Genomic DNA, 21,999 nt, shown 5'->3' with positions numbered 1-21,999 from the left:
TCTAATGGGAATAGTCTCCCATGGTACTGGAATAGATACATTGATGACACTTTCGCGATTGTGCATAGGGACATGGTCGAGCACCTCTTGGGGCAACTTGGCCGAGTCTTTCCCAGCATTAGTTTCACAAAAGAGATTGAAAAAGAGTAAATTGGCCTTTTTGGACATGGAAGTCTACCGAAAACTTGACGGCTACCCCGAAGACATCAGTAAACAGAAAACGAACCCACACAAAGCGGTTGCTGGATTTTAACTCCTGCAATCCAATCATCCACAAACGCAGTGTATCGCAGACCTCTGCAGCTCGGTCATGGACTGTGTCATCATCCAAAGACAATGCAATTAAAGAAATAGGAATAGTAAGAGCAATTCTGGATGATAGTTGGTGCAGGAAAGGGATACTCCACAGCCGAATATAACCAAAAATGTCAGAACGGAAGGAGCCAGACATGCTTGGACACTGTGTACTGCCATACTACCCAGAACTTTCAGAAAGGATTGACTAGCTAGCACACAGTGCATGGAAATTTTGTACCATATAAACCTTTCAGCACCATCCGTAATGTTAAGCAGAAAAAAGGAGATCGAGCAATTCGGCTTGGGAAGGTGACACAGTCGGCCATAGCACACCATTGCCTGCAGTCAGGCCACAAATTTGACCTGAATGAGACATGTCTTAGACATGACATTTAACAAACAACACATGAATTCGAGACATTGTATGTCAAGGGTCAAGAGAGTGGTTTAACTGGGGAGATCCTGGATATATCCACACAATGCAACCCTTTGATCCAAATGGCAAAGACAGGATGATGCAGACAGCTGGACATGGTGAGCAGAAAACCACAATGCTTGATGCCCAACACCACGCCCACACATGTATAACACCCAACGAAACCTCCAACAATCATGCAACCCACATGTCACTTTGTCCAACCTGGAAACAAAGCCAGCCATATTCGTGCCCCGGAAAAACAAAAACAAGAACATACACATTTACTCACCCCATACACACAACACGTCCAGTTAACAGACGAATATGAGAGTAGAGCAGAGCAGACCGTCAATGATGTGATTGGTGTGTTTGCTTAAGGTTTCCACAATAGAAACTCTCCTCAATTGACCTCTCACACCTGCACGTGACCGGAAATGAATGGCCATACCTCGGGAATAAAAGCGGACACGTACTGTGGTCTGTAGTCTGGCATAGAGTGTATTGGCTTGAGGTGCTGGCTGGGAAGCAGGTGACACGTCGCCTGAGACCGGATGTGCTTTCGCTTGTTTATCATTAGACTAGCAAAGTATATCTAGTCACTTCTTTGGTTGGATGTGCCTTTTTTCTAATACTATATATATATATATATATATATATATATATTTTTTCTTTTTTTTTAAATTATTATTATTTTTTTGAATAAAGTCAGTCCTATGGTTAAAATGTTTTTCTTCATATTACCCTTCCTCAGATATGCATTCCACAGCTCAGCATGGCTTGTGGCGGGTAAGGCAGACCCTGCGATGCCCGGTCGTGTGCATGTTCACCCAGATTCTCCTGCACGCGGAGCTCAGTGGATGAAGCAGGTTGTCTCCTTTGACAAGCTGAAGCTCACCAACAACCTCCTGGATGATAATGGACATGTATGAGCTTGTTTCTCCATGTGTTTGTTTTAAATTTACTTGCATTACATTTAGTATTCAAACCTTACCCATCTTTCTATTGCAATGGACCCAGTGTTTCTACCTCGGTCCAACGTGTGGCTCTAAATGGAGTTCTCTCATCCCCTCTTCCTGTCCAGGCTGGAGTTCCTCAAGGCAGCGTTCTGGGCCCTGTTAGTTTTTCTGGTTTTCATCAATGATCTCTCCGACTCTCTGGAAAATCCTCTTTATCTCTTTGCTGATGACTTCACCCTCTGCCGTACAATCTATCATCCCTCAGACCGGCAAGCAGCAGCTTCTTCGCTCTCTGCAGATCTGGATAAAATCACAAGCTGGTCCAACACGTGGATCATGCCTTTCAATCCTGACAAATTTCACTCTCACTATGTCTCTCCAAAAGGACCGTTAAGAACCGCCCCCCCTCCCCCCATAATCTACTTTCTCAACAATTCTCTTGGAGAAGTTCTTTCATTCAAGCTTCTGGGTCTCACTATATGCCATGATCTTTCCTGGGAAAGCCACATTTCCAAGCTGGTCTCCAAAGCCAGTCACCGACTGGGAATCCTCCGTCGTGCAAAGTCCTTCCTGGGCACACCTGAGCTCCTGACCACATACAAAGCTTTCGTCTGCAGCCTGATGGTGTACTGCTCTCCCCTCTGGGCTGGTGCTCCTGCCTCCCACCTTTCTCGGCTTCACGCTGTGGAAACCAACACATTTAGAACTGTTGGCATCTCCCGCGATGAGGCCGAGTCTTTGGGCCTTTCACTCTCTCACTGCAGGCAGGTCGGTGGTCTTTCTGTCTTCTACCGTCTCCTCTCTGGACTCGCACCCCTCCCCCCACCTGCTCTGCCTGCTTTCTGTCCTGCCAATATTTCCACAGGGCGCTCAAGGTCCGCCAACAACCCATTTCTAGTAAAACTACCAAAATCACGAATCACTGCTCACCTTCACTCTTTCATTCCTCTGTTTTCCCACCTTTGGAATAAACTCCCACACTCTCTTCAATCCCATTCTTCCCCCCAGGCCTTCAAAACAGCTGTTCACCACCACCTCTTATCTTCCCCCATCCAAATCCTCGATCTTTTCTACCCCCGTTAATCCACCCCAACCCCATCTCCTTCGAATTCCCTGCAATGTCCATCTTGTATACCCCGTGTTCCATGCCCCATCCCTCTCCCTTCCACAGATCTCCTCATGTCTCTGTTCCCCACTGTTTTGTCCTTCCCTCTCCTGCTCCTCTCGTCTCCTGCCCCCTCCCCCCTTGTTGTGCGTTGTGTGTTCGCTCTCATATGAGCCTTGACAATGTACACACACACACAAAAAAAAAAGTGTTTCTACCTAACCCTGCTTCCAACTCTCACTGCATGGTGTCTTTCTACACCAGTATGTACCATCCTCACAAGCAGTGTAAATTGATCCTGCTGACTCATTAAGCATACCTGAAATATGAATGCGATCACAAAATGTAAAATAAATAAATAAATAAAAGCAAGCAAAAAACGTGGACAAACTCAGACATGCAGACAACAGAAATTACCTTAAGGTAAGGTCATAAGACAAGCAGTTAAATATGTACCTGAGACAAACACAGGTATGTCTGAATAGTCACAATGTTGGACTGATACATATCAGAAGGAATTTTAGGAAAGTGCTCCACAGGAAAGAATTGGTGGGTGGTGTTGGTTTGTAGGCCGAGAAGGCACAAAGTACAGTGTGTTGGGATGAACTTTGGGATAAATGTGGAAAAGATGTAAGGAATCATACACATGATGTAGTGTATGATATTGCAGGGGTGCCTGAGTGATTGTTGAGGCAATCTCAGGCAATGATGAATTTTACCTCTGAGACATCGATTTACATCATTGATGTGAGAGCACACCGATCTCAGAAACACAAATCTGGCAATTTTAGAACCTGTACCATACTCTATTTACAGAGCATTGGTGTTACTTAAGCAGTTTATTAGCAAGGGTTATATTGGGTAGTTTGCCATTGTCTCCCCTGCATTGTTTGTCTGTGCTCTAGCCTTTGTTTTTTTAATGCTGAGTGTCAAGCAGTGTAGCAGCACATACCATTTTATGAAAAGTCTTTGGTATGACTCGGCCAGGGTTTGAACAAACGACCTCCCAGACTCAGAGTGGATGCTCAAACCATTACACCACCATATCTGGTCCTTTCAGAAGGGTTCAGGATATCATCCCATTGCTGAATCAACAAGAACAGAATAACTGGTGATGAGTGGTTGACAGAGGCCAAACCGTATTATGGGAAAATGCTATTCTTGGCTACGGTGCCAAAGCTAATGAGGAGCTTTTACATTTATTACATACACGACTGAGAAGTTAGGAGACCTCAGTTTACTTTGACTGGTATTACAATGCTACTACAGTCATAAAAAAAAATAATAATAAAAAAACACAAAAGTGACAGTACAGGGAGTTCAAACTTGGCTTGACAGCACTCTCAATCAAGTACACTCAGATGGAAACACCAAACTGGTCGCCCTTATCTGCTATAGGCCCGGTCACACCTTGACGTTTTAGCCAACGTATGCCGATTTTTGAATTTTTTTTTCTAAAACGCTGGCACACGTTGAATACGTTATGGGTAAGTTTTGATAACATTGAGAGCACGCTGAAAAACACTGCCATACGTCATTGTACGTTGGCTTTAAACGTTGTACTTTTTGGTTGTCCTCAAATTTTTTCATGCTTGAAATTTCACGACGTATGCCGGCGTATGACTCACACGTTCCGCTACGCTGGCCACAAGTTGTATGCACGGTCTGCGATCGTTGACAGACGTCAACACATGCTACTTGTAAGTTAATCATAAGTTGAGACACGCCGAGGTAATGTTTAGCGTACCCGAAACTTATTTCTAACCAATGATTAACGTGTTGTTGGCACGTTACGCGATCGTTGCCACACGTCGACAGACGTTACTTTTAAGTTACTCATAGGCTGAAAGACGTCGGTATAATGGATCGTCCTTGCGTCAGCGTCCACGGCCACGGCCAGGACACTTATTTGCAGCATTCTTCAAACTTTTCTTCGGCATGACGAGGATGTTCACACTTCGATGTCTAGCTTGGCTATGATTCCAATTGTCCATCGGCAGCGTCTATTTAAAATAGTCGAGTTTGAGCGTTTTAACACGTTCAGAATAAACGCTTCAAATTTCAAAACCCCAGCGTCAAAAAACAAAGGCGAGTGACAGCAATTTAAATCGTTCATTGTAAACAATGAAAATAGCTGAGTGGTACCGTTTAAAAGTCGTTGAGTGTAAAAAAAATCCAATTGTTGAGCGTAAGCGTCTACTTTCAATCGTGGAGATGCAGCCATTTAAATCGTTGAGTGGCAGCCTATGAATAGCAAACCCTACGTCACCGGCAAAGATAAACTGCCGCACGATATGGATAAGTTAGGCTATCGTTGGGCATAGTTTGTGAATGCCGGCTTCACGATAATTATTCGTTGGTATATCGTATCTATAAGTAATCAAAGTGCTCTATGCACATTATTAGTTCATTGTGCATTTGTCCAACCCGTTATGAATAGACCTAAATCGTAAAAACAAGCTATAGCTCATTGTTGAAAAAGCCCCATAAAAAAATTAGCCGCGAAGAACTTCGAACAATGGTGAAAAGATGTCTCCTACCCGTGGACACGCGGACGCAAGGACGATCCATCATAACCCACACCCTCCCCCTCACACTCGCCTACTACTGCCAACATGAACAAACTACTACTAATACTAATACTAATACTAATACTAATACTGCTGACATGGACATCGACTCAAAAAGGACTCGAAAACACTGTTGGGTTCCCCTTTTATGAGCAGCATTTTTATATACCAATTCCCAAAACCGCTAGGAACACGTCTTTATATGGCAGTTGTAAGCTAGAAACACGTTCATTTTTTTTTTTTTGTCGACCGGAAGACGTCATTGGAATACGTCTACATACGTCGATGTGTGTTGGGACTACGTAAAGAATTGGTTCAAAGCACGTCAAACATAAGTTAGAAATAAGTTTCGCGTAAAAAAGACATTACCGCGACGTGTTTCGACTTATGAGTAACTTATAAGTAGCGTTTGTGGACGTGTGTAAAACTTATCCCCATCGCATGCGGAACGTGTGTCATACGCCAAGTACATCCAAAAATTTTGAACATGTTTAAAATTTCTTGACATACTCTACTTACTACAACGTATGATAGCATACTTTAGCGTTCTACTCACATATACCAAACTTACTCATACCGTATTTGACGTGCCCCAACGTTTTAGACACATTTTTCTTAGGTCGGCATACGCTGGCAAGATCACCAAGGTGTGACCGCGATGTTGTCACTTCCATTTCTACGGCAGTTATGATTCGAATCGTTGTGCGTCAGCCTTTTAATAGGCTACGTCACGACATCGTCGGCGATGCGTGCAACGCGCTATGCCTAAGTTAGACTATCGTTGGGCATCGGTTGTGTAGGCCGACAACAGGTTCAGCATTCATTGGTATAAGTTATCTATAACACAACGAAACGTTCTGTGTCCGTTACCAATGCGTTATACATAAAACCAAGTCGCTATGAATACGTCCGAATCTTTAAAAAAAAAACATCAAAAGTTCAACGTAAGCCAGCGTTTTACATACATTTTAATACGTTGCCATCGCTGGCTAAAACGTCAAGGTGGGACCGGGCCTTATACTGAAAGGTATAAGAAAGCAAAATCCATCTTGGAAGCTCTCCAGTAGACTTGCATATTGATGGTAATCGCTTTCACCACATCAAAAAGTTATTGTCTTATCAACTGGAGTATAAAAGATGATTGACGTGTCAGACTGATGAATGAAACCCATCCAAACCCAGCTCGTGTCTCATGGTGGTCTAAAGCTGTCTAAACACAGCTCACTTCTCAAGACAGTCTAAATCCAGCTCATGTCTCAATGCAGTCTAAATCCAGCTCCTGTCTCATGGTGGTCTAAAGCTGTCTAAACCCAGCTCACTTCTCAAGGCAGTCTAAACCCAGCTCATGTCTCAAGGCAGTCTAAATCCAGCTCATGTCTCATTGTGGTCTAAAGCTGTCTAAACCCAGCTCACTTGTCAAGGCAGTCTAAACCCAGCTCACTTCTCAAGGGAGTCTAAACCCAGCTCGTGTCTCATGGTGGTCCAAAGCTGTCTAAACCCAGCTCACTTGTAAAGGCAGTCTAAACCCAGCTCACTTGTAAAGGCAGTCTAAACCCAGCTCATTTCTCATGGTGGTCTAAAGCTGTCTAAACCCAGCTCACTTCTCAAGGCAGTCTAAACCCAGCTCACTTCTCAAGGCAGTCTAAACTCAGCACATGTCTCAAGGCAGTCTAAATCCAGCTCATATCTCATGGTGGTCTAAAGCTGTCTAAACCCAGCTCACTTCTCAAGGCAGTCCAAACCCAGCCCACTTCTCAAGGCAGTCTAAACCCAGTTTGTGCCTCATGGTGGTTTAAAGCTGTCTAAACCCAGCTCACTTGTCAAGGCAGTCTAAACCCAGCTCACTTCTCAAGGCAGTTTAAACCCAGCTCATATCTCAAGGCAGTCTAAACCAAGCTCCTGTCTCATGGTGGTCTAAAGCTGTCTTAACCCAGCTCACTTCTCAAGGCAGTCTAAACCCAGCTCGTGTTTCATGGTGGTCTGAAGCTGTCTAAACCCAGCTCACTTGTCAAGGCAGTCTAAACCCAGCTCATGTCTCAAAGCAGTCTAAACCCAGCTCGTGTCTCATGGTGGTCCAAAGCTGTCGAAACCCAGCTCACTTGTCAAGGCAGTCTAAACCCAGCTCACTTCTCAAGGCAGTCTAAACCCAGCTCACGTCTCAAGGCACTCGAAACCCAGTTCGTGTCTCATGGTGGTCTCAAGGCTGTCTAAACCCAGCTCACTTCTCAAGGCAGTCTAAACCCAGCTCACTTCTCAAGGCAGTCTAAACCCACCTCGTGTCTCATGGTGGTCTAAAGCTGTCTAAACACAGCTCACTTCTCAAGACAGTCTAAACCCAGCTCATGTCTCAATGCAGTCTAAACCCAGCTCCTGTCTCATGGTGGTCTAAAGCTGTCTAAACCCAGCTCACTTCTCAAGGCAGTCTAAACCCAGCTCATGTCTCAAGGCAGTCTAAACCTGTCTAAACCCAGCTCATGTCTCCAGATGATATAAACTCAGCTCATGGTTGTCTAAACCCATCAAAACCCAACACACATATCACAGCAGTCTAAATGCAGCTCATATCTCACGATGGTCAGAACTCGTCTAAACCCAGCTCATGGTTTACAGTGGTTAAACCCGTCTAAACCCAGCTCATGTCTCATGAGTGTCCATGAAAGTAAAAACCCATGCTCACGTCTTGTGGCAGTCTAAATGAATATAAGCAGTCATACGTTCTCGTGCTTCACCAAGCGCATCTCCACAAACTTCTGTGAGTTATAGTTTCCTCATCTCGACAACCCTGATGGCTCTGTCTCCAGCTCTCCTAAATCCAAGGCCAACACCTTTGCCTCTCAATTTGTAGGCAACTCTACTCTGGATGACTCCAATAGAACTGCTTTTCCTAAATCAAACTCCCTTGTGCCCGTCATCAAATATTTCATTCGCAATCTTTGCTAGACCCTGCTCTCTCTTGTCACCAACAAAGCCAATGGTCCAGATCACATTCCTGATATCGTCCTCAAATCCTACGCTCCAGAACTTTGCTCCTATTTTCTCCAAGTTTTTCAAGTTCTTCTACCTTACCGGTATTTACACAATCTCCTGGAAGCACGCCTATGTCTGCCCTGTCCCTTAGAATGGTGATATGTCTAATTCCTCAAATTACTGTCAAATTTCCTTGACCTCCAATATCTCTAACGTCAGGGAGTCTCTCATCAACACAAACTTTTCACCCATCTCAAATTCTGATCTCTCCTAAATTACCACCAATATGGCTTCTGCAAAGCTAGGTCCACTGGTGCCCTTCTGGCCTATATTGGCAACGAATGGTTTTCAGCACTTGAGCACTTCAGCACTTGGGGAGAAAGTCGAGTTGTTGTGCTGAACATCAGCAAAGCCTTTGACAGGGTCTCGTACAAAGAGCTCCGAGTGAAGCTCCCAATGTTAGGTATTCGGCCTAAGCTCATCTCCTGGTTTTCCAAGGTCCTTGCTAATATGAGGGTCTAAACCCAGCGCATGTCTCACGATGGTCTAAGCCCAGTGCTCTGTCAATCTGTGTTTCTGTCCCTCCTTCTCTTCACTGTTTGCAGCATCCATCCAGCTTCTACTCGTCACCCTTTCTGTGTTACCCTCCCTTCCCCCTGTACCTATCACCATGCTTCCTTCTCCACCACCCTCCCTCACCCTTTCTCTTTGAAACAGTCTCCTCAGCAGTGTGTTCCTAACTTATATCAACTTACAACCATTCAAGTCATGAACCAATCGTGTGGATCTCATTTAATTAATACATTTTTCCATTTTCTTTCTTTGATTTTTCATGCAAAGGGGGAGGGGGGTGGATTGGTTTTGGGTTCGACCTGTGGTGTTAATGATAATAATAAGAAACCCATCTCACATCTTACAACGGTCTAAACCATTTAAATCGAGGTAACATCATATGATAGTCTAAACCTGTCGAAACCCAATTCATGTCTCACGACAACCGAAACCCATCTAATTCCAGCTCACATCTCAGTTTGTGAAAGACTTGGGCTGAAATATCACACTCGGCAACCGACCCCCAACTTCCCTCCCCCCCATCCCCCAAAGGTGGGATCAATTGGGGCTATTAAACAAGTTATGGTTCTAATATAACATTATAATTGTTTTAGCTGTGATTGTGTCTGCTCGTCACACTATTACAAGCTAAATAATACAAACATACATGCTGCATATACGTACACTATAATACCAAAAGTATTTAACAGCACATCATAACTTGGAATTAACCCTCCTAACGTGCAATCAAATACTTTCCCCACAAAGCAAAACAGCTTGTCCTTAAGCGAAGGTGTGCAGCAGGTGTTGAAAGCAAGTTGTAATCATGATGGTAATGGGGTAAAGAGCTCACTGACCTTCATTGTGGAGCAGTTATTGGGTGCCAGAAGTTTGCAATGTTTGCATCACATTGGGCCTTGCCGAGTCAACTATGGATACAATGTCCAAATGAATCATATTGATTAATCGTATCAGATTTTCCATGCTTTGCCCCACTCCCCAGGTTTCTGCAGGACGCACAAGGTCTGTCAACAACGCCCTTTTGGTGAAACTCCCAAAATCCAGGATCACTGCTCACCTCCACTCATTCGTTCCTCTTTTCTCCCACCTATGGAATCAACTTCAATATTTTCTTCAATCTCATTCTTCCCTCCAGGTTTTCAAGACAGCTGTTCACTGCCATCTCATATCATCCCCCTTCCAAAACCATGATCTTTTCTACCCCTGTTAACTCTCCCCAAGCCCACCTCTTTCCAACTTTCTTGTTTTCCTTCCTGAGTTTTTGCTTCTGCATCCATCTTGTCCACCCACCCCAATTGTGTCCTCCCCCAATCCTCATTCTTCCTCACATCCTCAACCCTGCTGTTGATGAGCCGCCCCTCATGCTGTTAATCTTGTTCTGTTGCGTCCTGATCCATTCTGTTATCTAGCTCCTCCACAAGCCTCGACTCCAAAAGAAAAGGAGCATTAAAACGTACAATGGTGCCAATGATGTGATATGTATCGAAACTTGGTTGTGTTTTGAACCAATAACGAACTCTGTCCCAATAATTTTGGCACTGTAGTCTACAGACATACTGGTACACCCCTTTTTGAATTCTTCTCGTTTTGTACATGGATTATAACTGTTTAATGTTTATCCAATGTGGATTTATGTCCTGACCATTAAGAAAGTCCACCTGTTCTATCAGCACCTCTCGCGATTTCTCAGAATATCCAATTGAAATGAGACGACAATTTGTATCAGATCTGATGAGAATTTTGTTTTCTAAGTCTCCAGGTGAATGTTTTTGTTTTGTTTTTTTGGTTGTATTTATTTATTTTGAGTAAGAATAATCTTAACCGGTTAAAGTTTAATACCCTTGAAACAGGCTGTCCCAGTTTCCCTCTTTCTCAGATATAAATGTCTTTATCACCCCCCCTCCCCCCCAGATTATCCTGAACTCTATGCATCGTTACCAACCACGGTTGCACGTAGTGTACGCGGACCCCCGTAAAGACAGCGAACGCTACGCACAACAGAACTTCAAAACGTTTGTCTTCGAGGAGACCAGATTCACGGCTGTAACGGCCTATCAGAATCACAGGGTGGGCATCGATTTACATCGGGAATATGAACACCTAGTGTAATAAGAAACTTTAAACATGGCCAAATACTGACCATCTTTTGCAACCTCCTCTTTCCTATTACCCACCCAGATCACACAGCTGAAGATTGCAAGTAACCCATTTGCCAAGGGCTTCCGTGACTGTGAACCAGACGAGTGGTCAGTCAGGATCGAGGATTTTTTTGTGATCGTTTTTACTGTAATCATTTATACTGTGGCTCATGAACTGATAAAATATAGCTGCAACTGGAAGGATATGACAAAATAAACTACTTGTGAGTCGATGGACCTTTATTAGCACTGTGCATTTCCACAATGGATGCTAGTAGTGTGCTAAAAAACACCTCTACCACCTAGTCTCCATGAGCAGGTTGGCCCAGTTCACAACGGTTATTGCCTTAAAAGTTTGCTGCAACTGGTGTCTTCATAAGCACTTCTTTCAAGCACCCAAGGCCTGGTCATCATGCCACTTTCATGGGTGGGGGTGCAACCTGTATGTGTGACACATCACCAAGGCAGCCAAATGTGTATTAACACATCTCTTTAGGCAGCTGAATGTGTAACACATCTAATGAAGTCATGCATGTGCTGAATCTTGAAGGCAGCCTATTTGTGATGCATCACCAAAGCAGCCATATATGTGAAGCATCACTAAGGTAGCCATATATGTGAAGCATCACTAAGGTAGCCATATATGTGAAGCATCACTAAGGTAGCCATATATGTGAAGCATCACTAAGGTAGCCATACATGTGAAGCATCACCAATGCAACACTTCTTGTGATGGATCGCCAAGGCAGCCGTACATGACGCATTGCCAGGGTAGCCGTACATGCGACGCATCGCTAAGGCAGCCAGACATGTTCTGAATCGCTATGGCAGCCATAAATGTAACGTATCGCTGAAGCAGCCAGATGTATAACACATCGTGATAGCAGCCATACGTGTAATGCATCGCTAAATCAGCCCTACTTTTCAACCCAAACAGAAGTGGCTACATTACATGCACTTGAGAGATCTCACAAAACCAAAGGAAAATAAAAGCAATTAATAAACTTACCATGTGTACACAATCAACAACGCCTGAACTAAATAAAGTCAGCAGCATTTCCAGGTGTATACTACGCGGAGGTATAGCTATGAAAAGTGTAATCAAACTTTACAGGGTTTTCTCATCCCCCCTTTTTGTTTTTTTTACATTTCAAACATCATTTCCTTTACAGCACTTCCTTCTACAGAATTTCCTCATTACAGATCTTTAACTCTGCCTTCACTTCAAAGGCCAAGGTCCCAAATCCTTCCCTTCCTGTACCACACCCTTCCACCATTACAGAATGTTCCTGAGAGCATTTGGACTTTTCCCCTGCCATAGTGTCGATTTCTTACCCAGCTCAACACCTCTTCCCACAAATGGTCCTGATGGCATAAGTGCTCTATACCTCAGGAACTAGTGCTTCAGTCCAATCATACTCTCTTTCTCTCCCTTTCTTGCTCTTTCTCACAGGTCCTTATTGGATGGGAAACTTTCTCCTTTGAAAGTTGCAAACATCACTTCCATCCATAAGAAAGAATGAAAACAGATTCCCTCAATTACATACCTAAAAGTGCTCTCTCCCATCATTAGCAAAGTAATGGAGTCGACCATTGCAGCTGACATCAGACATTATCTTTTCTCTAACTTGCTAATTTCTGAGGAGCATTTTGGTTTTGGACCTGACCATTCCATCTTGGATATGTTACTCCTTCCGACACAGCAGTGGATAGCTGCCCCGAACCACAAACACGAGGCTGGCAAGGCGATGCACACACTGATTCTTTCCCATTATGTTCCTCGCTCAGCCATTGGACCATCAAGGCTGGATATCTCTCAATCCTTTGATACTGTCTGGCATCCAGCCTCGATTTCCAAGCTGTCTTAATTTGGTATTCAAAGCTCACTACTCAAAACGGTTTTCTGATTTTCTCTATGAGCAGAAACAGCAGGTGTTCCTTCATGGTATGCTTTCCCTACATTATTCTCGATCTACATCAATGATCTGTCTGATTCTCCTTTCAAAAAAAAAAAAAAAAAAATCAACGTTACCATTTTGCCAATTACTCTACCCTTTGCAGAAAGAAGGGTCGCTCTTGTGAAAGGCCAGCTGCTACTGAATTCCTTTTGTCAGACCTGGAAAAGACAAGCCACTGCTCAGCTACTTGGGACATGATGTTCAGTGTCAGCAAGTCACATGTTCACAAACAATCTCTCACTAGGATCGGCAATCAAACTATCCAATCCATTTCTCTGGACATTGGAAGAGGTGCAGTCTCTGGAACTCTTTGACCTCACTATCTACCATAACCTTTCATGGGAGGATCATGTCACCAAGCTAGCATTAAAGACAAGTCACCATCTGCGTAACTAAAGCATCCACGAGCTGCACCAAGCTCATCATGGTGCATAAGGCTTTCATACAGAAGTCCATGAAGTTTTTTCCCACTCTGGATTGGTGTTCCTGCTTCCCACCTGTTCCTCTCGAGATGGTCAAAAACAAGGCTTTCTGCACTAATGCAGCAGTACGTGTGATAACATTGGCATCTCAAGGCAGGAGGCGGATTCCCAATGATTGTCACTCTCCCACCAGCAGCAGGTTGGTGAGCTCTCTATTTTATACATTAACATCTAACCTTGCTCCTTGTGCCCTCTTCCACCTCTGCCCTCCCCAAGCCACCCCAGGTTACACACATTCCTCGAGAAACCCTCACCTGCTCATCCTTCCAAAGTCCAGGCTGATTGCCCACCTGCATTCATTCATCTCTCTATTCCCCAATTGCGTAATCGTCTCCCTGTGTCTGTTGTCTGATCCTCCTCACTTCAGTCTTTCAAATGAGCTGCCCATCACTACCTCTTGCGCTCAGCCATTAACATCCGCAATCTCTTTTACACACACTGATTCTTTCCCGTTCTGTTCCTCTCTTGGCTATTGTTACTCATGTTTGTGTTATTCCTCCTCCTGTTTGTCCACCCCTCCCCAACCCAATACCCCTCTTGTACTTTGTGAACCTGCTGCCCTTTGTCATTCAGCTCCTCCATGAGCCTAGACCCTTTAAAAAAAAAACATCAAATTATTTTACCAGAAATCCCATAACTGGCTTTTGACCTGACCATTCCTCCTCAGATATGTTATCCTTCCTTAGTGCCTTAGTGATGCCTTAGCGATGCGAACAACAAGTTTCCAGTGTTGTACCAGATACTCAGCAGAGTTACCCAAGATAAGGGTGCTATTAGTTTCCCAATTATCCTTACCAGTCTGTTATGGGAGCTCAATGTGGACAACTGTAGCATCTGTTACAATGGGAACATGCAAATTGTGTAAAATAATACCGATTACCATATGTCAGCTTTATTATGATGTTGTAACCACGACGTTGAAGTACAGTATTTTTGTAATGAAGCTATTACAAATCGACTGCAATGAGATTCCCCAAAATGAATATACCATCACAGCTACGAATGATCAGTGCACTCTCGAACGTTCCTAATTTCCCTTTCGCTTTCAATCACCCTTACCCTTTCCACAAAGGCCTCGAGCTCACAACCGCCCAAATGCGTTTCCATTCAGTCCCATTCCCAGAATGAGGGTGCACATGCAACACGGCACGAACAGCAACGACAAAGGTCAGATAACAGCAAAAATGATTCCTGTGTTGTACCAGATACTCAGCATAGTTCAAGCAGTATTTCATTGTGGTAGTCATAACACAACGTTTTTTTTTTGCCATCTTTCTCCTTCCCCGCAGACCAAATGAAGGATTACGAACGACAGATGACGCGCAACACCATTGCTCAGTCTCCCTTGATGCCTCAGCCTTCTGGCCTCCTTCCATGTGTTCTCAGTCCTAGTTCATCATTACCCCTCCACTCTCAAGCTCCTTATCCTCCTTGTCTTAGTCCGTCTGGTGAACCAGAACCATCAGCTTGCAAGTTCCCAGTGTACACCTCACCTGGTCCTCTTCTGGGACCTGGTGCTTCTACTGAGGGCTACAAGTCAAGGCCAACACCATACCCACTCCCCTCACTACGCCCATCCATCTCCTATGGACATCCGGTCGGGGCTTACTCGACCTACGACTACACACCCCGATAGCCATTTTCAATTCTCTTGGCTGCTTTCCCTTGATCACCATCCTGGAATTGAGAAGCCTCCAATTGTAATGGCTTGGCTTCTGGATTTTGGATAGCCTGGGTTAGAAGGGAAATAAATAAAAACAAGCAGTTGCAAACAAAAAGGAAAAAATAAAGGGTGGTGAAAGCACAAGGCGAACTAAATGCTGGCATGAGAGGTTCTTCATAAGCCCTTGCTCCACTCACGAACATGTATATAGACTGTGTTGCAATAGTTGGGTTTGCATGTTTCTGTTTCCCTGTCTCAAACTAGTCCAGTAGACATCAGCAAATAGTTTGTACAAATGACTGCAAGTATAAAAAAGAAGGTCCCACCCAAAGATGCAAATTAGGTTGAAGGTAACGACAAACAATAGCCCAATGCCACATGAGGTACTGCAGATCTTTTAAACAAACGAAAACTGGCAGCATCGACCTTGAGAACGACTGAAAAAGGTCACAGATATAACTCTGTGCTTTTACTTTCTTCAACCTCCATTTTGCAGAGGTTCGGCGGTGCAGGGTGCTGGGTTTCACGATAGGCAGGTATGAGATAAATGGAGATAGAGAGACAAACACAGAGCAGATTTTAAAAAGAGTATTGAATAAAATCCTCCTGGAATTGCATCATAAATCAGAATACTTCCATGCTCGGATCTGCATCGTGTACGACTGATTTGCAGAACATTATTGCGACTTCAGACAATAATAATTACCAGGTCCAATCCTTCAATTTGAATCCATTAGCAATTCCATAGGTTGTCTCAAGTTAATCTATCAAGGGCCTGCATGTTCTTCAACTGTGGAACAACCATTGCGTGCCCAACTGCATGGTAATCAAAGTGGTGGAGCCCCGTTTGCTCTTTATCAGAGCAATGGGTCTGAACAATCCTGTGGCGAGAAGCAATCCGGGACAGGTCAACACACTGCGGTCGCAAGGTGTGCAAATTACCACTGAGTGGCCACGGGAATCAATCTCACACCAGGGAAGAGGCAACACGACAAGGCTTTACCAACTCCACCACTCGGTATTCAAAATACCATGCGGTCTTATAACATAACATGGTATGGAATCCACGTTATGATGTGTTGAGCCTGGCAATCGGGCCAAAGGGTGTTCTATACTCACATCTCACACCGTTTTGAAAGGGTACAAATTGTGGAGAATCTTAAAGGCACACAGAGAGGTTGATCATATGTGGCAACTCCTTATGATTAAAAGGGAGTAAACAGATAGTAAGTTATGGGAACATAGTAAAGATAAAGGCCTGAGAACTGTGATGAAATAAAAGCAGGTAAAGATGTTCAGTTATTATTTACCTTTGATAGCACTCTCAAAGGACTATGGCTTCAGAACCCAAGAAACCCCCATAAGAATAATTTGGAAAGGCATTGGCATGAAATAAATCAGAAGTCGATTTGTCCAATGCCACTAAATGATTTAAATTTCATATTTCCCAATATATATATTTTTTAAAACGCAATAAGAGCGCTAAAGCGTTAAATTTCCAATGATGTTCCACTTTCCCCATGCTTTGTCTACACTGTGGGAAAATTGCAATAATGCTGAACAAAATAAAATATTGCAAGTATTAAAGCTTGTGTTGTGATTCATTTTGATGATGACTTTGAATACCTCTGGTTCCGGTGGTCAAAATATTACATGTACCGTGCTTTTATCTTCCTCTAATGCTGCAGTTATACATAGAGGCAATGAATAGTAGTCGTCATCCGGCCTGACGCCTCCTTCAGCAACAGAGGCGTCAATCCCGATGGCTCCGACTAAAGTTCCTTCGGTGTTGCTCCACCTTCTGTATCTCCAAAGTCTGGTCACCGGTCCATCCTTTCCATCGAAATAAAGCTTGTTCACCGGCCAATGGGTGTATACTATGCCTGGTGTTGGCTTAATGGTTCGGGTGGTGGGCTTGGGATCCTGAGTTCAAATCCTGCTCAGCTGTTGCGTTAATACCAGGTGGGGTTGACTCAGCTTGTCAACCTTCTGTGGTTGGCAAAATGAGTGCCAGCTTGCTGATATCCTGTGTTGGAGTGGTGACCCATCCAGGATTGTGCCCAATAGCCCAGGAGACTGCTTAGGTAGCACCAACGCTCTGCACAGAGTATGGTCTCAATGGATGGATGGATGGGTATACTGTATACTTATTGCATTTGTGGTGAGACTAGTCAGCCATTCAGTTAGAATCACCACATTGTGCTGCTATGAGAGGAACTCTCCATTGCTCTTGGAGTATTGCAGCTCTTGCCCAGTGTCATTTAAGCTTTGCAAAAAGACAAACTTTTCAAGTGTACCAGGGAAATGTCATATCGGTTTCCTGGACATCATGCTTCAGTCATAACAAGATGGATGGAATGAAAAAGATCTGTCAGGTTAAGTTGGCTCATTCTAAATCAGATCATTTTTGGAATAACCGTAGGAAATTAAAGTGCTTGAAAGCAGAAACATTGTTCGACCGAGATGGACAAGACAGGATATGAATGGGTTTTATGTAATAAGCATCTTGTGCATTGGTACCATTGCAATCTTTGAAAGTTTGATTGCTCGCATCGATTGCCTCCAACTCTACATAGTAAGCATGATGTCCAGAAAACGATACGACATCATTTCACTGGTAACCACGCTCTCTCGACTGCTGCGTATGGTCAAAAGAGCTTATAGCAACCAGAGGCTGCTTTAAAGAGAGAGTAGCCTTCTTGAGAAGGTGACATCACACTGAGGAGCAGAGGACGATTGCAGCTCAATCCCTAATGCTGCGGTGGTATCATGGTTAGAGCATCCGCTCTGATTCTGGGAGGTCAGCGGTTCAAACCTTGCTCAAACCCTGGCCGAGTCATACAAAAGACTTCAAAAAAATAATGGATTGTGCTGCTTCCTTGCTTGACACTCAACATTTAAAAAGGACCAGATGACCCGTGAACCCGTTGGATTCCCATTGTGACAGCGGTTAATAAAAAAAATCATTTCAAAAAAACAAAACAAGGTAGCTCCAGCGAACTATACTGCTGAGGTTGTTTGCATTAATCAAATTCTCCCAAAGAATACTTGACTGAATCGGGAATTGATTTTTAAATAATTTTTTCTTTGCCTGGTTTGAACGAAACTTGAAACTGCACACCGCAGGAGAATGGTGAGTGAGGTGGCACTAAAATATTTGCGCTATCGTGTACAGTTTTGGCTGTATTTTGGGAACATACATACAATATATGCATACATACATACAAGATAAGAGTTTTAGTAATACTAGTGCATGCCTGGTTGTCCGTAGGTGTATGCCCGTAGGTGCGTGGCCGTATGTGCAAACCAAAAAAAACAAACTTTCGAACCGCGTGCCAGAAACAACAACGACACAGGCTGTTCCTTCGCTCTTGCATGCCCGTACGTGCATGGCCGTACATACCAAAAAAAAAAAAAAAAAAAAAAAAAAAAAAAACTTTCAAACCGCGTGCCAGAAACAACAACGACACAGGCAGTTCCTTCGCTCTCGCGTGCCCGTACGTGCATGGCCGTACATACCAAAAAAAATAAATAAATAAAAAAAACTTTCAAACCGCGTGCCAGAAATAACAACCACACAGGCAGTTCCTTCGCTCTCGCGTGCCCGTACGTGTGTGCCAGTACATGCGTGGCTGTATGTGAAAATATATATATATATATACTTTAAAACCGCTTGCCAGAAACAACAACCACACAGGCCATTCCTTCACTCTCGCGTGCCCGTACGTGCAAAATAAATAAATAAATAAACTTTCAAACAAACACACAGGCCGTTCCTTCGCTCTCATAAATGACAACTGGATTGGGGCATTGTGTTTATCTATAAATGCGCATAAGAAATCGAGAAATTATTAGAATACAGTAAGTCACCACTATCCAGAAGTAGTGCGTGCCCGTACGGAATGTTCACATCATTCCACGAATTATCGCTTTCATTGAAGTAACAACTGCTGTGATACTTACACACAGAGTTAATTAAAATCCAAATTAAAATCAAGTTTACCTCCCTGACTTTGCTAGCCATGACATTCGCTGCTATTGACCATTGCCACTCCTATGCCATGGTGAGGCGACAGAGTAGGATTTGTATGAGACCTGAAAGTACAGTGTCATTAGGTATTCCATGTTCGAATTGTTTTAGTTTGAAAAAAAAAAAGTTTGCAAAGCATACCACCAAATTGAGATGTATTTCGTTGGCAAGCATGTTGAGTAGAGCTGAATTCAACACTTCCAAAGGCCACACCGTTTTGACAATTGGAAACAAAAAAGTTGTGCACTTTTTTTGATAAATTATTTTTGGAACAATTTTTCTTAAATAAATAAATAATAATTGCGAACGTAGTGAGCTTCATACTCAACGCATGCACATGAGAGACTAGGAAACAACAACAACAACAACAACAACAACACAATACCCTGGCAATTTGGAATCTGTGTCTCGGCTATGACCTTTTTGCTTCCGGTTTTTGTCATGGGGAATGATGCATGCCGGGAGATCATGACCGGAAGTGTTTATTTATTTATTCAATTATTTTTTTCCCAATGTTAATTTTATACTTCCGAAAGTGATTTTTTTTTTCATGACAGGAAGTGTTTATTTTGTATTTAACATTACCGGGAGTGATTTTGAAACTCTTTTCGGAACTTTTAATTTATTTTATTCTTGACCAGAAGTGATTGTTTATTTATTCAATTATTTTTTTCCTGAAGTTAATTTTAATAAAGATATCTCCTACATCATCAAAAAATTTTTTTTTATCGTGATTTACATTATTTGATCGCTGATCACGAATCCAGACCGAAGTAACCGGAAATTGCGTCAAAATCATCAGCTGTGCGGCACTTACATGTACCACGGTATAGTTGGCAAGTATACAGTTGTGAACAAGTTATAGGTAAAGTCAGAAGCGAATGTAAGAAGACTTCGACGTTCGCTTCTAGGCTTTGCCTATTCCATATTAAAAATTGTCTCCATGTACACACCTTTATCTCGTTAGCCCCTCTTCATAAACAGCATTGCTGAGGAAACGGCGCTCCTTCTTTGTTTCCTCGTCCAGGGCAAGAATGCGGAGGCTGCTGGATCTGCCAACGTTTTGATAAATTATTAGTTTTAATGGCCAATTATTCAATTAGCGCCAACGTATTTTGCCTTTTGTCTAACGTTTAATCAAATTATTTCAATAACAACAAGTGAAATCCTTCAATACAGCGCGTGTGGTGAATCAAATGAGTACACTAATGTTAAAATATTCAATTTATGCTTTTTCAGTTGAAAAACAATTAAAAAGCGTATTTAATATTTGAAATGTAAAAATCTTGTTATTATTGTGATAAACACCTTTATATATATATAACAGAAGGAATGAAATCGTTCGATACAGCGTGGCAGGAGGCCGCAAAAGAATGATGTAAAACCAGGACGGCCGTTCACAGTGAGATCACATTACCACAGAAATCAAATTTTCACAAATATCGATGAAGACTCGCGGATGAAGAAAATGTCGAAATCCGTCACTAAAGCTTTTTAACGTTGATCAGAAAAAGAAAATCGTACAAATTAAAACAAGGAGAAAAGGAGAAAAATATTATTATTAATGACGCAGTGAAGTGATTCGGGTTATGAAACAGATACCTGTGTGTTGCAAGTGGATCCGAGGAGAAGAATTCCTTCCGTTCCTCCACGTTTCAACCAATCAAAACGTCGCATCGCCTTTCCTCCTTGGTCATGACCATCCGTCAGAGGTTATCGCCACCTCTCCACTACTTTGACCAATCAAAGCTCGCTCTGATCCAGAGCTTGTCAGAATGCAGCACGAGGTACATCGTCGAACGTGATTGGTCCAATGGTATCACGTGCCGCCGAGGATTGGCGATGCAGCATGAGGTACATGACGAACATGATTGGTCCAGTCCTGTTTGTGCTGGAATCCTCGTGCATAACACCGCCCACACAACACACGTGGTGTCCTTTGACCAATCAGGAGCAGTGCAGTTACAGTATCGTTTCCTTCAGCTCGATTGGTCTTGTCCTGCTCGTGATGTTTTCGGGGTTTTTTTTTCGTTGTTGTTGTTGAATCTGTGGGGAGATTATTTTTTCGTTCTTGTTGAATCTGAGGAGATTATTTTTTCGTTCTTGTTGTAAGTAAATTTCAACTACTAATGCATGACGAAACACTTGTTTAGGGTTAATATTAAAGAGAATGATGGCATAAGAAGAACTTAGCTTTCAGCGTTCGGCGCGAAATGCCATGGTGGACGCAAATGACGTCTTTCGTTCGTTCGTGCATGAGAGGGGTCTTAAGACCTGGCACGCGTTTCTTGGTTTTTTCCGTCAAGCAATAAATTCAATGGTTTTCACATATATAACATATTAGTTTCACAAATTTCCATTGAAATACTCGGGTATTTCCATCAATTGTCGCCATTTCCGTCCAGGTTACGCACACTGCCATCTACCGGATGGCCGTCATTGGCTGTCTTGAGGCACGTGGGGGGGGGGGGGACACCGGAGACATGGTAGACACCAGGGACATTTCAAACTCGGTGTGATTGTATACAGTGCACGCGCTGTAATAAAAAGGCCTAATGAGGCCAAATACAACATCAAGGCATCTGGAATCAAACTCTTAACATTAAATTTTTTTATCATTATTTATTACTCACAGGCATACCTGGTGTTGCCCAGTCTATTTTTTGTGGGGGCGAAAATACTTCCCTACACTTACGAAGGAATGGGGTCGGGCTGGCCCAGACAAGCCATAGGGCAGTTAGTTGCCCGGTTCTGAGGACCAGTGGGCCAGTCTTTGTTGGGAAATTGAGAATGTGATCAGGGTTACATTTACATTTATATCGCAACTCCTGGCTGTAATGGT

At 43.2% G+C, this 21,999-nt stretch overlaps 1 protein-coding gene and 1 long non-coding RNA gene across 5 annotated transcripts in view; one reads left to right on the top strand and one right to left on the bottom strand.

The window, feature by feature from the left end:
• Positions 1-16,459, top strand: part of LOC147018149 (T-box transcription factor TBX10-like) — a 60,643-nt gene extending 44,184 nt beyond the window's left edge. For all 4 annotated transcript variants that reach the window (XM_085897547.1, XM_085897550.1, XM_085897549.1 and 1 more), the window contains 5 exons: positions 1,467-1,638; positions 10,798-10,953; positions 11,065-11,132; positions 14,537-14,631; positions 14,754-16,459. In XM_085897547.1, coding sequence (XP_085753673.1) covers positions 1,467-1,638; positions 10,798-10,953; positions 11,065-11,132; positions 14,537-14,631; positions 14,754-15,100 — 838 coding nt within the window. In that variant the 3' untranslated portion in view covers positions 15,101-16,459. The remainder of the gene's footprint in view (positions 1-1,466; positions 1,639-10,797; positions 10,954-11,064; positions 11,133-14,536; positions 14,632-14,753) is intronic.
• LOC147018148 (uncharacterized) overlaps positions 1-21,665 on the bottom strand; it is a 28,027-nt gene extending 6,362 nt beyond the window's left edge. Inside the window, exons 1-2 of the long non-coding RNA XR_015062294.1 lie at positions 20,760-21,665; positions 20,111-20,209 (exon numbers count right to left, since the gene is read on the bottom strand). This is a non-coding gene — a long non-coding RNA (uncharacterized LOC147018148). The remainder of the gene's footprint in view (positions 1-20,110; positions 20,210-20,759) is intronic.
• Positions 21,666-21,999: the final 334 nt, after the last annotated feature.

Source organism: Eptatretus burgeri, chromosome 10, assembly GCF_056783735.1.
Source record: "Eptatretus burgeri isolate ZD-2024b chromosome 10, Ebu_testis_v1, whole genome shotgun sequence".
NCBI lineage: Eukaryota > Metazoa > Chordata > Myxini > Myxiniformes > Myxinidae > Eptatretus > Eptatretus burgeri.
Note: the sequence above shows the minus strand (reverse complement) of the source record. Positions and strands in the feature narration are given on the sequence as shown.